Genomic DNA, 15152 nt, shown 5'->3' with positions numbered 1-15152 from the left:
GATGCCCTCTATACACTTAAACTTTGTTGGTTTGTTTACAGTTGAGTGAGAAAACAATGTTTCACATTAAGTTAATCATCTGGGGCCCCCCCCAAAATAATTGGGGGGGGGTCGTGTGTGATGTGATGACGTCATCAAACGATAAAGTCGACTTCAACTCAACTTTTTACTGAGTCGAGTCGACTTGCAAGAGTGCACACACAGAATTACACAGCACAACCTCTCGAGTCTTTCAGGGCGGAGTTTGGCGTTGTTGCTCTCTCGTGTACCGCAGAGCTTTTACGCTCACTAAACAGCAGTGAATGTAAACTAGCTGCGCGGCAATCGCACAAATTCACCGCCACCTTGAGCACGTCTGTGCGCTAATCAACTACTCTTAACTCATTTTGTGCCCCAGAAATTAACGGATTAAAATGTCCAGTGTGCCTCTCGCTGGCTCCATAAACGGCCAGTCTCTTATTTTGAAGGCCAGAAGTCCATAGCTTAAACACTTCCGGTTTTAACGTCATCGCGTCATTCACAGGAAGTGGTCATCGTCCACTTGGTGTTGTGTAATGGCGGAACGGAGCTTTTCAACATGTGTTATATAAGCGAGCATCTACTGCCATCCTCGCTTTGAAAGTGTTGTTTGGAGATAATGGACATTAAAGATGAGATTCCCCGTCTGCCTCAATGTTATGGGATTACTATTTTGTGCTTGTGGATGATGATAAATCAGCGAGGGAGATCGTCTCGGGACCTTCCGTGCATGTACCCGGTAGGATTACATGCACGTTACAGTAATATATTACTTTTCGCGAGACATCTCGCGATCGGCACTGCGGACATCAAAGGGAATTTCGCGAGACATCTCGGGAAAGGCACTAAATGAGTTAAGTGCAACGCTGGCACACAAGGGCGAGACGTCGTTAAGTGGGCCCTCGCAGAAGGCGCTCACACGCGCAGCAGAGCGGTATACGTGCCGTCTGCTGTGGTTGGTGTACAGACAAGTCTTTTAGCGGCAAGGACATAGCAGCTGACAGCTCTGATCTAATGTACTGACTGAGTACACTTTACAGAGACACTCAAGCCTTGTATTATATCAATTCCATGCGCAAAGCATTATGTCTTGGTTTCTTTTAGGGTTTTTGGGGGGGGATGTAATCCCCAAGGTATTGCCAGCGTAAGCACTATAGAGACAAGAGCAGTGGTCTTCAACAAGGGGGCCCTCAGAGTTACTACAGGGGGTCCTACAAATCTTTGTGTGATCGAAGCTTTTTTTTTCTCCTTTTCTATATTAACCACTTGAACCCTAGCGTCCATATTCTGAGAAGTGTAGCCAAAAATAGCAGATCTAAAAGCTCACCTGTAGATCGGCTATTTTTGGCAAAGAGGTTTCGTGTAGAGGGGAGAAAGAGCAGACTGAGTAGTCAAGTGTATTAAAGGAGGACTTCACCACTTTTCAACCTATCTTCATATAATTGGTCCTCACTAAAAAATACCTTTTTTCTTTTTTCTCAGAGGAGGGCTGTGGGCAGGTCAGAAACCCATCGTCTTGTGACATCATCGATTGGGAATCCAAGCTAATAGAAACTGCAGGCTTTCTATTCATGAAAAGTTGCAATGTTAAAGTAGAAGCCACTGTTCTCGCGATAATAAAAATCTAAATATTTTTTTCAAATCACAAGACGATGGATTCTGAACTTCCAACAGCTCTCCTAGGAGACTTGGACAGAGTAGGAAAAAAAATGCGCTATTTTATTATGAAGATTAGTGGGGACCTATTATATGAAGATAGGTTGAAAAGTGGTGAAGTCCGCCTTTAAGTATTGACAGTTCAAGTTGTTAAATATCTGAAAAACACACATTTACATGAACCCAAAATACCCTGCTTGTGCTGTCAAACGATGAAACTATATGGTATCTAATAACTGTATCCCGAGGATGACACTAACTGTTGCCTGACTGCCCATGGCGAATAAATAAAACGTTCGGGCAAGTGGAGTTTGCATTCAGGTGCATTACGTCTTCATTAAATATTAATGGCTAATTTATGAAGAACTACCGTTTTACAAGTAGCAGTTGCACTCAGTCTGGTTTCTCAAAGTGACTGTTGCCACTCTGCAGTTATCGACTGGATTTAACCATGTAGTTTTCTACCAGTGCCTATTTACTTACATGTATCATTTTATAATAGAAAAGTCACTTTTCGGGCAAGTGTGCATGATGACCTTTGGGTTAGGGTCCTTTTCACTTAACTGGAGCTCGTTCGCTTTAAAAATGCATACATTCAAAGATTTGCACACATTTTCACGACTTTTTTCAGAAATAAAAGATCTACAAGCTAGTATATACAAGCTTGTATATCTGCTATTTTTCAATAGTTAAAGCATTCAATGATTCTAGGCCTAAATGTAATAAATAAATACACACAGACGTCGAGGTGGACAAAATCTTGGCCTTGGGCCATGCAGTTAACAACACTGCAGAAGGCCCGGAGGCTCTTCGTTACAACTCCATGCAAATTGTGCTCGATGCAAATGTTGTCAAGGCCATCTCCTGCTGTCGGAAAATGGACTACAGTTGCTTACACACTATTCAACGCGGGTGGAGTCTTAATTCATTTAGGCCTAGAATTATTGAATGCTTTAACCAGTGAAAAATAGCAGATATACAAGCTCACATCGCTGCGAGCTTGTAGATCTGCTATTTTTGAAAAAAAGTCGTGAAAATGTGTGCAAATCTTTGAATATGTGTATTTTCAAAGCGAACGTTTGTAACTCAAATTTTGCTTCTGTGTGCTCCCTGGAACTAAATATTTTGAGATGCGGGTCCGTGGCCAAATACATATCATTTTGGGGGTCCTTCACATGAAAAGGTTTGAGAACCACTGACATGGTAGTCTCTCGAGAACAGACTAGCTGAGCTCCAGTTAAGTGAAAGGGACCTTTTCTTTGACGATGGCTGGCCAGATTGCTGACATAGAAACATAGGGTTTTTAAAAAAAAAACCTTAGAAGGATTCAAAAGACACTTATAGAATCGGGTCAACATGCTAACTTTCACGATTTAAAAAAAATAGCAGATCTGCTTGTATATCTGCTATTTTTCAATAGTTAAAGCATAAAATAATGATACACAATAATGTGTACCCGTTCTAAATGGATTAATTCCTCTCACACAATGTAGGCTATAACACTAAATGAGTAGCATTACAAGATATGTTGTACCGCCAAATACGTTACCATACACACAGGCCTAAACACTACCGTCCTAGTTCACTTGTATTCACGTGTGAGCCTTCCAAAAATCCAGTTTTTACCGCCGATTTCATAGGAGAAGATTGGCTCCATGCATGCCGTAAATGCCAATGTTAGTTGTCAACAACTTGAAGGATGTTAATACCGCATCAGGAAGAACCATGTTGTACTGTACTACTGACTCATCTGATCATATCTCTGTTCAAAGTTTAAAAAAAAATGTAATCCGACACAGAGCTGTCCATTGAAATATGAATATGCCTCATAGGCGCAATCCTTTTCCTCCTTTATAAAACACTCCATCAAGTCTGGCTTGATAATAACGCCAGCATAGCATTATTATTCGCTATGATTTTCCCACCATAGGAGCAAACTTCCCCACTATGCTATGTGGGGACAGAGAGAGTGCGGATAATCCTTTCATTGTACAGGATATCTTCAAGAATCTGCACCCGCAGTTAAGTTAATAAGTTAATAAGTTAATAAGAGACTATTCCTCAAGGCTCCCCTTGAGTAGTGCATGCCTTCTCCAGCCCCACTATGCCATGTGCCATAAAGAACATATTATCCAGCAGGGAAACGTACATGCACCCTAGCGTCCCTATTCTGGGCATGTCATAAGAGGTCACTCTGGCTTGTAGTTTAGAATTTTTGACAAAATAAATTGCTGTAGAGGGGGATAAAAGGCAGACTAAGTGTAGACCCCTGGGGCTCCCGCTTATCAAAGTATATACTCAGATTTATGTGGTTAACAGCTTGGAATGAGTTTGACTGTCTGTATCCACTATTGCACTGCATCGTTATGACATTTTATAGTGGTGTTGAGATGGATAACGTCCTCATTTATAAGGACGCGGGGTTACCATATAACAGTTATAACATGGGGCATTGGTAAATAATCAAACCTCGGTTCGAAGTGAAGCGGTGAATTTGTATTCTATGTGTTCTATACATTCTGTGTTCTAGATCTATGTGCTTTATTTAGTTCTATATTTTTTATGAATTCTGAATGGATGGATGATTTTGTCTGGAGGGCCAAATTGTCATGTGAAGCCTGACCAATCCTCAATCCTGCATGCACGGGACATGTACGGGACAGACAAAGCCACTCCTTGGAAGCGGCTTTCACCGCTTCAAAAAGAATAGGCAATTTTTACAGTGCGTAACAGAAAAGGAAGTTCGGTAGACCAATCAGAGGCAGCACTCTCTCTTTCCCACACTTGCTTTGGCAATGTAAAACGTTTGTCTCCTCATGCCAATAAAGCTCGTTTGGATTGAGTTTTGTCCCGGGAAAAGACACACTGCGATTTGCCAGCAGTCACTTTGAGTGGCAGCGTGCCTTACACACTGCACATCCTTTCTTACCAGTCGCTCCAATGAACCAGCCTCGCAGGCCATCCCGTGCTACGTCACGGGATGGCCTTACGTTCTGATTTCAAATGGCTGCATTTGGAGCGGCCCGCCTCACAGCGCTCCTGATTGGTCGAGCGGCTGCTGCAGCTCTCACATTTTGCAAACAAACATGGCGGTCCCCATGCCCGACGCGAGTTCACAAAGTTCATAAGCGAAGTTTTATCTGAAATCAACAGAATCTCAGGACTTAAAAAAGAACAACAGTTTGCACTTTTGGAATTTCTGTCTGGAAAAGACGTATTTGATGTTCTCCCGACGATGTTTTGATGCGCTGATGACTACTGACTGGACCTGTCAGTCAAAGTGAGTAACTAGGCCATTGCGTAATGCGTTGTCTATGGAGAACTCCCAGAGAGTCTGGCTGTTGCGAGGCTACCAATGAACTGCAGCGGCGGAAGAGGTATGTAGCTTTTTATATCTATGCATACAACCCATGACAATGTGTACACATTTCACAGACAGGCACTGCACAAGACAACAAGGTGTACCTGAGGTGACGGCGTGTGAACTGTGTTGTGTTGTGTTGAGTGAGTGAGTGAGTGAGTGAGTGAGTGAGTGAGTGCGTACCTGAGATGACAGTATGTGTGTAAACTGTGTGCATGTTTACCTGAGGTGGCTTTGAGGAAGACGACCTCCTGTGCCTGGGCCAGCATGATGCTGCTCAGGGTGCCCACGGTCTCGGGGGAGATGTCCATGGTAGGCTCCCTGTTGAGCGCCGACAGCACTGTGTCCTTGATGTGGCCGAACGCTCCGCTGGCCAGCTACACACACACACACACACACACACACAAAACAAACTCCTAGTATGAACCAACCCAATGACGTGATCAAACGCTCCGCTGGCCAGGTATACAAATACATAGAAAACTAACTTGTATTAATTTACGGAATGTCTGTCTGTCTGCCGTCTGTCTACAGTACTCTGACATCATAGTACTGACGTCACATACTGGCCCGGGCACGGAACACCATATATGCGCATAAACGGGGCGAACAGTGCCCACATTTCTGACATGACTGATGCGCCACCTGTACTGCACGTGCGTCCCCGCCATGGTAACATACACATGCTTGAAACAATGCCCACATTTGGAGATGACTGACATCACTGAAACGTGTGGGTTCTCCAACATTACTTCTGACACTCCTACATTCAATCCCTCAAATACTGTGCACAACCCCCGGGCAAGGTCCTAGTTAAAAACATCATCCACAATCGAGTAAACTACCAGACAAACTCTCATCCTGCATACGCTGCAGATCACGCCACGTCACAGTAAGCTTCTTTTTTTCCTTTTCTGCTTATTGTGGCATTATTCTCTGACTTTGGGTAGAAGCTGTGGATTCTATGCAACTTTACAGCACTGTAACTATCCACAAGAGTCAATTCAGCACACTGACTCATAATGCTACCAATGCCAATATGCAGCAACGTTGTTGTATCAATTACGATTGTTGTATCAATTACAAATATTAAAAAATATACATTTTATAGATTTACACGGTAGTCTTTGGTTGTTTAAGATTTACCTGGTGGTTTAAGGCAGGTACTTTATTCTTACATAGATCACTTGAACCCTTGCTTTAGCCAAAAGTCGCACCAGTGCAAAGTGAGCAGTGCTTACTTCACATGGTATCAAAGACAACACACGTAAATATCTCCTTGTATATGGGCTGTTCTGTCCGTGACGTTAGTTATCTCCATAAAGGGAGTTCCGTGCTCATATGGACACGTAGTGAGCTTGTAGAACTACCATGTTCGGCAAAGAGGATTGGTGTTAGAGATGGATCGATTGCAAAATTCTTGGCCGATACCGATCCACCGGTTTTATGAAGGTCTGACCTGCCAAAACCGATTTTTCCGATACCGATTTCTTTAGCTAAGAACTAGGAAATAGGGTTGCTCCAATACCCTTTTGTTTCAGGCCAAGTAGGCCTACAAGACATACTTCAATTTGAGTACCAATAAGCTAGAAGAACACTAATGCCAAATCAATCACAATAGTACAATATCCAAAATCACAGACAATATCCAGTCTAATATGACCATCTGGACTAGGCAGGAGGAAAGCAGGTGACGCATGCTTCCCCCCCCCCCTTCTTTTTGGAGACGACATTGACACAGGATTATGGAATATATCCTTACATTGCAAAGGTAATCAGCACCATCTGTATTCTGTAGGCTGCCACTAAGTAGACTGGCTGCTACTTGCTAATGTTTACGTGATTACGTCACAGGACCGAGCATCATGCTGTGCAGTGCAAGAGATACAATTGGCCGATTTTGGCATATTTATGTCAGTGACCTGCCGATCACCGATTTGGCCAGTTTGATATGATACCTGCCGATTTCTGATATTGGCCCATACCGATGTCCATCCCTAATTGGTGTATATAGGGATAAAGAGCAGACCAAGTACAGAGCCAAAGGTGAAGTTTACAAATAACAAGGAGTGTTAAAGGTATATTCAGTGATTGTATTTCATTCAAATAAAAATATAATTGGTACATTTTCCATTCATTCTCCTCACAAGAATGTGTGCTGACCAAGGACTTCCACCATGGCCCGTGTTGCAAGCATAGCTCGATTCGGTTTTCAGAGGTGGCCAGCCAGTCCTCGACCAATCAGGGTAGAGTATGGACGTAGTTATGTTATGATGTTTAGTTATGATGGTCAAAATAAAAGTTTTGAGAACCGCAGTCGCTCTGAATTAAGAACGTCTGCTAAATGCCTAGATTGTAAACTACTGAACTCATGAAATGCCACAGTCTCGTAGTAAATCAGTATCATACATATCCTGACGCTGGAGACGTAGGCCTACCGATATTCAGTGATTGGGTCTAATGATCAAAACGAGAACATTATAATGGTGTAAAAGATCTATACAAAACTAAACATTTCCACGCAGTAAGGCCAGTAAGGGACAAGATGACCCCCGGCCACTTTCATTATCACTGAATATACATTTAAGTTAAGTTAGTAAATATCTGAAAACACACATTTAACATGTTTCATCTCTCTCAGCTAAGGGGTCCTTGGGCTAAAAAAATAAGGAAAAAAAAGAAAACGGAAGACCCCCGGTTCAAAGATTTACCTGGTAGTATTTGTTTGCAGCCTTCAGTCCTTCATCGCTGTCCAGGTTCTGCTCTGAGGCGATCTGACTGGCCAGCGCGGCCGCATTAAACAGCACACACGTCTTCTCATAGCCCAGGCTGGCCAGAGCTAAAACACACAAACACATTGTGCACATTACAATAAACACATGAAATAATGTTCATGTCTGCTGCGCGAGCGTACACACACACACTAGGGCATTCACGAATAGTGATTTTTAGTATTCGAATTATTCGACCTCAAAGTATTCGAATAGTCGAATATTCGACAGGACTGGCCAAACTGTCAAATATTAAGTACGCAAGAGGCGAACATTGTGAAAATAGCCGATCTACATGCTTTTCACAATATTAATCTGCAGCACCGAGTCACATTAAATGTAATACCTACAATTCCAAGTGCTTGTCAGGGTGGGGATCCCCAGTTCAAATATATTTATTTTGGGGGTCACGGCCTAAAAAGGTGTGAGAACCCCTGGTATAGAGCATTAACAAATGCATTGACAACTCATTCTTATGACTTCCTATCTAGCCACGCTTTATAAACTATATATTTTTTTAAAGAGAAAATAATATGTTTTTAAATAAAAATAAGCGAATATTCGACTTCGGTGAACAACATCGAATAGTGACTTTGATATTCGAATATTTGGTGAATGCCCTAACACACACACGCACGCACGCACGCACGCACGCACGCGCGCGCACACGCGCACACACACACACACACACACACACACACACACACACACACACACACACACACTCTTTTCAAAGGCCTAGTGATACACACCCTGAAATCCGGCAAAGTTTGCTGAGTGACGTGCAGTTGACATACTTCAAATGACTTGTTCTCTGTGCCACATGCTGTGTTATGTAAGTTCTAAGTTCAGCATGTCAGATACCGGAAGAAGGTATCTGTTCTGACATGCTGCCCAATCAGTGACTTACCTGTTCGTCCATGTGACTTTTTTTGGTGTACAACTTTTGGTAATTTTTTTTTTGTAATACGGCCCGTATGAACAGCAAATTATCTAGATGATGACAACCGCAACAATTATCTCTTTTTGTTTGGCAAGATTTAGACCAAGGTAATAAGAGAGGGAATGGCTTACCAAGCTTGACTGAACCTCCAAACAGTGACCCTTTGTCAAACGCATCCTTCCATGTGAAAGTTAGGCACAGCTGCAGAAAGAAAACAGAGGAGGACATGGTGTTTTCATGCCTTTCCAGTTCAACAAGCCTAACACATAGGGGTGTAACGATATAGTAACTGAATCAAATCGAAATTGCAATGATCTACTATATCGTTTGCAAAAGCAAAATATTGTACCATTTCGGCTTTGTATCGTAGCGTGTTGTTTTAAAATGCGGTAATCGGTATCGAATCGTTTTGCAATGCAAATCATTGATTGTATGGAAACTAAGTATTTGTGCCTTGTTAATGTATTTGGCAATTTTAAGAGGGAAAATGAAAGAGGGGTCTAATTACCTTTCCATTCCATATAGCTACTCTTGGTCTATCGATAAATGTGTGTAATCTCTGTGTTCATGTCAAGGTGCGTTTGTCCATATGTGTTGAGATATAATGTCCATGTATTTGCTAGAGAATCACAGGGTTTACTTTCATAATAATAGATTTTTACAGGTTTTACACAGATTTCATTTCTTTGCTAAACCATTACTAGTATGTCGATTTTAAATCATTGAATCGAATTAACCAATATCGTCCACGTAACGCATCGTTAACCATGTATCGTGATGCGTATCGTATCGCTGTTAAAATGTATCGTTACACCCCTGCTAACACACACAAGCAAACGCCTGGTCATTTCACCTGGTTCTCAGAGAAGGGGAACTTGGGCTCGACGGCGCAGAGCTGGTCATAGTACCTGCGGGGAGAAGTGGTGCACATTCAGACTCATCATCATCCCCACCACCATCATCATCTAACATTTATTGTGCTTTCCCAGACCAAGTCAATTACCGGTCAAATAAAAAAATAACAATAGTGCAAAGTGCAGAGAAAAGTGTGTGACAAGTCAAGATCATAGTGAACAGAAGCTGTATGACATCACTGTTGTTGTGTGTGGTTTGAGGAAGTTCCGCTGCTTCAGAGACACATGACAGTGTGTCAGCAAAAGTAATGCCAAATGCCAAAGGGATGTGTACTGCAGTGCGCACACACACCCACACACCCACACACACACACACACACACACACACACACACACACACACACACACACAGAAGCCCAGGGTCAGCTGTGAGCAAAGCACTACTCAGCTTTGACATGGAGCCAATGATGTGGAAAATGCTATTCTTAGGAACAATATTTAAAGTGTGTTAGGGAATCCTCCCTTTTCCAGTTGATAAACCCCCAGTCTCTCCTCCGTCTCGAGGCGACTAGTACACACTACACACGTACACATTGCTACGCATAAATAAAAACAAAGACAAGCTTTGTATAGGTTTACAGTAGGCCTCGTCATCCGTGGCTTCCCCATCTGGGCACGCACAAAGTCACAAACGCACAGCAGCGAGATTGAAACTTAGATGAACGAGGCGTGCCTGTTGGTAAATAAACAGAGGGGAAAAGTACAGCGTCCCAGGGCAAACAATGGTTACCACGGTGACACAATAGCTGTCTGTCTGCCGGGTTGTGAAAGGGAATAGGGCCGGTCTCCATGGCTACCTGGCACATGGCTGTGGCGGAGGACCTGAGGAGAGCGCCAAGGAGCTACAATGCTAACACTGAACAGTGGCGGCCCACTCTGGGTACAGCAGCACAGCTATCCCACTTCCTCCCTCCGCGGCCAAAGTGTAGCCTCAGACTGCAAATGTGCTGGCATCTGCCAAGGGCCAACCCACGCGTGATTCCTAAACCCACCAGGATTGAGTTAAGACCCGCCTCCTCTCGATAATCTTAAGTATGCCATGGCCATGAACGTTAGTGCTGCTCGCTCAAGTGCAAAGTACCTACTACCTACTGATCCATTACAATAATACACGCAGCATAATACGCCCAAAGCCATATCCAAACCATAAAAATTTAACTGATAATCAGTAAGAGTTTTTATTTTGAGCACAGTAGTGACAAATTAATAGCTTTATCAGTAGGCTTTTCTCTGTAGCAAAGTTACAAAGTTTTCCCTTTATTAAATAAGCACAGTACAATTAAGTCAGTTTCAAGTTTTTTTTTTAGCACAGTTTATTTTGAGCACTGTAGTGAGAAATTAATAGCTGTGCATTGTGCAAATGCAGGCTTTTCTCAAGTACAAGTCTTCATGCCTCTGACTTTATCCACCCTCCATGTGTCAGGCAGGGATTTCAGCCACTCCTGGAAGTCCTTGCGTTTCTGCGAGGTGGGTCTTAACTCAAGCCTGGTGGGTTTAGGAATCACGCCCAACCCACACCTTACAGCAGCAAGGAGGGAAAGCTAATTATGCCCCCCCCCCCAGTCCTGACAGCTCTCCTGCATATCAGACAGCACTCAGCACTTCAGCTGTGATATCGCAGGTTGCCTGGTGTGGTGTTGTTATTGTTGCGATAATGAAAGTCACCGTCTAATCTCGACAGCCGGACAGAAAATAAATAACCCTTAGCACTGCATTTAGAAAGTAGCTCACAGCGGAGAAAAATCTGAGGTGGGCTGGGCTCTGTCTCTTTCTCTCTCTCTCTCTCTCTCTAGCGATTCATGTCAAGCGGTCAGTCCCTTTGCCAATGAATGAGTCACACTGGGCCACAGAGAGGAAAAAGTTAAGCGAAAAGTCTTGAGCCTTTGCTCATGTCATCTCCAAATAGAGTGGGCCTGGCTAATAAGTCACACAATGAATGCTTGACTTGTCTTGTGTGATTTCCGAGTGAGTTAAAGAAGGACCCAGGCTCGCACTTAAAGGCCCAGTTCACCTCTGGGACAACCAGATCTTATTTTATTGTTGTTTGGGACAAGATCAACAAAATCCTGAGCTATCTTTTGTGTTCAATCTGTGTTTTGAGATATTTTAGTATTTCGGCATGACTTGTGATGCATTTTGCTCAGAAAAAATAAAAAATAAAAACTCAGGATTGAGTTGATCTTGTCCCATACAACAATAAAATAAGATATGGTTGTCCCAGAGGTGAGCTGGGCCTTTAAAACGGGCACTGTGTTCACCACCACAGTGACAGTCTTGTCATTTCATGACAAAACATAGCTAACAAAAGCTGCCAATGGCCTGGAGACCATAAAAGCCAAAGAGCAACTTTGTTAAACAAATCCAAGTCCCACTTCCGTCACATTCCTCTATGCAAATAGCCAATGACTGATGAACTTCCCTGATACTTTTAACGTATTGACTCGACTTACAGCCATGATGTGAATTCAATTCACACACGACACTTCAGTGGAAATGTCTCCATGTAGTCTGCCTCTCACTCACTGACATATACACTATGACCAGGGTTCCCACACATTTTTACCCATTAATTTCCTAAACTTTTCCAAAACTTGTCCAGAATATTTAACCCAATTTCCAGGACTATATAACAATAATTCAGCTCAATAACAGGTCGCTTACTCCTATGCGCAATGCCCAAAGACAGGTAGTGTATGCCAGTGGTTCTCAACCTTTTCAGGCCGTGACCCCCGAAATAATCATATTTAAACTGGGGACCCCCCCACCCTGAGGAGCACTAAGAGTTGAGGAATTTTGTATAACACGTTCTATAATTTCTGCCTCTAATATTTGATAATTTGGCCCATGTTTAATTTGTAATTTCAGAGGCATTAACAAAATCAATAACCAAAGACAATGCATAGCTATGTTTTCCAGGGCCTTCCAGGACCCTTGATGAATTCCAAAACTTTTCCAGTACTGGATAAATATTTTTCTAATTTCAAAATATTTCCAGGAATTTCATGACCGTGGGAACCCTGTATAACTCTATCTGGTTAGATTACAACGTAAGACAAGTCTGTGATACTTGTGTGTTGTTACACTTTATGCTATATCAGATGCTCATCTGGGCCAGAGGTTTAGTGCTATGAGCCCAAATGTTATCGATAATATCATCTCAGAGAGCTATTAGAGTTGGTGAAGAAGACATGTCAGCTCGTATTCGTAATGAGTGAATGGGTTTCACTTCAACATCATAAGGTTTCACAATAATTTGCTTGACTCGACTGAGGCACAAGACCAGACCACAAACATTTTCTACCCTGGATACTTGGTTACACATTTTGTCATAAATTTAACTGCCACGCAAGACAAATTAGTGAATGTGTGAGGTCTACGTCAGCAGGCCAGGGAATTGTGTCTTTTAATAAAATATGAGTCATATGGTGGTGTACACAAACAATTCTTCCTTCCGAGAAACAGGGCCTGTTTTACACAGATATTGGTAACCAAATAAATGCTGTGACTCTGGAGGTGGCTGTGAACGAACAGACAGGGTGAGGTCTCTACTTCACTAAGATGACACACTTTACAGTTTAGCGTAGATGACAAGAGGCAACAATCTGATGTGTGCCAGTTTACTCGTGATTCAAACAAAGTGACCATCCCCAACATTACTTATTGCAAATTGTAGATCACCAATCCCCTATTATGTGCAGACTCCTATAAGACAACATATGTCCCTCCAACATATGACGTTTCTTTATTGTATTCAGCAAATTTGCTCCAAAGCGACAGCAAAAGATGGCTGCTATTTGTTTCAAAAAGCTTTATAGCCTGATATATAACATATAATGCGCATATAACGACACAATGTGACATGACATAGCTCTGTTTGCACAATGCTGTACCCCCTCTAACCCTAACCCTTCCCTATTTCAACTGTTTTTATTATTATATTTTGACACTTGATTGGTTGCTTGCAGGTGTCAGTTGTTGTTCATACTGGCACTGCAGGTAAGAAATTCTACAGCGCCATTGAGGACCTCTCTATTAGTCTAGAGCAGTGTTTCTCAACCACTGTGCCTGGGGACCTTTGGTGTGCCCCTGAGAAGGGTCAAGTGTGCCCCTTGAAACTGCTTGAAAGCCAGTATTGTATTTATCATTTTAAAAATGATTTAAACTAGTGAAAACAGCCGTATCTACTGCCGTTTTCACTACTGTTGTGCGACAGCCTTGTATGATGATGATGAAGCAGGGCTTTACTTTGCGAAGAAACGTACACATTTGAAACTTGGAGATACAAGGTTTACAAGGTTTACAAGGTTACACCCCCGTATTATTGTTGGTGTGCCCATGGATTCTTGGGACATGAAAAGTGTGCCCATGCAGGAAAAAAAAGGTTGAGAAACACTGCTCTAGAGGAGTCACAGAATTCGATAGGTCGCAATGCCGGGTGTAAAAGGCAGCTAGCATGACTGAAGGACTGAACTTGGGAGCTAACGGCTACTAGCCCAAGTCAAGCTGAACCAACAACACAACACAGCTGGCTCAGCCTCCGCCTGGCTGGGCTTGGGGCGCGGCGGCGGCGGCGGCAGCTCTTTCCGCCACAGGCAGGTTAAAAAGGGCTGTCACTGGCTAGTCAGTGGCTACTTAGCTGGAGGTTAGCAACATGCTAACGCTAAGGCTCGGTTGTGTTGTGTGTGTGCTGACCTGAGCAGGATGTCCAGGCAGCTCTCGTGCTTGTCCAGCGGCCTGCCCAGCGCTGCCTTGCGGAGCTTGTTGAGCTCCTCGACGGCGCGGAGGTACTCCGCTTGCTCCTCGCCCGCCGGGTACGTCGTCGTGACGAACTTCGACAGCGGCTTCACCAGGTCCACCTCGGACGACTTCTTCAGCGGGACTGAGATAAACGTAGCCATGTCTAATGGCCCCCCCGCCGCAGTTGTAAAACAAATATGGGAAAAAACAACGACGTTTAAATGTGGTGGGGGGAAAGACCGAAGACAACGAACGGACAAAAACAACACAGTCAGACACGGCAGCGCGAGCGACCCACTTCCTGATGTGTCTGCTCTTTGCTGCTAAGAGACGTCACGTGACGTAATGCACGGTGGGAAGCGCAGAAGAGTCATTATACTCTATAGCCCCTTTTCCACTGACATGGCCCAACACCACACCACACCGGCCACTTGTGCCAGGTTTTCCACTACAAGGATCTGGGTAGAGTGGTGTGCAAGTGGTACTAAAAAGTATCCAATCCAGAGTAGGTCTGAGCTAGGCCAAACAGGGCCAAACACTTCATAATGACTGATCACTCACTGATTTTTAATTTAGACCGCCAGGATATAGTTGTAATGCATGATAATAGATTATATTGTGTTATATAATCACTGTTATAATCTATTATAGTGTATTATAATTATCATAGTAATACATTAATAATTTATAGAGTATTTAATCACAGTTATAATACATTATAGTGAATTATAATTAGGATAGTTGTAATACAA

General features: G+C 43.0%; 1 protein-coding gene across 2 annotated transcripts in view; it reads right to left on the bottom strand.

Annotated features, from left to right (window-relative positions):
- pdcd6ip (programmed cell death 6 interacting protein) overlaps nt 1–14697 on the bottom strand; it is a 58459-nt gene extending 43762 nt beyond the window's left edge. For both annotated transcript variants that reach the window (XM_080734822.1, XM_080734823.1), the window contains exons 1-5: nt 14356–14697; nt 9603–9657; nt 8881–8950; nt 7747–7874; nt 5259–5412 (exon numbers count right to left, since the gene is read on the bottom strand). In XM_080734822.1, the coding sequence (XP_080590948.1) occupies nt 5259–5412; nt 7747–7874; nt 8881–8950; nt 9603–9657; nt 14356–14561 (613 nt within the window). In that variant the 5' untranslated portion in view covers nt 14562–14697. The remainder of the gene's footprint in view (nt 1–5258; nt 5413–7746; nt 7875–8880; nt 8951–9602; nt 9658–14355) is intronic.
- Nucleotides 14698–15152: the final 455 nt, after the last annotated feature.

The sequence above is a fragment of the Nannobrachium achirus genome, assembly GCF_963921795.1.
Source record: "Nannobrachium achirus genome assembly, chromosome: 10".
NCBI classification, from domain to species: Eukaryota; Metazoa; Chordata; class Actinopteri; order Myctophiformes; family Myctophidae; genus Nannobrachium; species Nannobrachium achirus.
The sequence above is the reverse complement of the archived record's forward strand: the minus strand, read 5'-3'. Positions and strand labels throughout refer to the sequence as shown.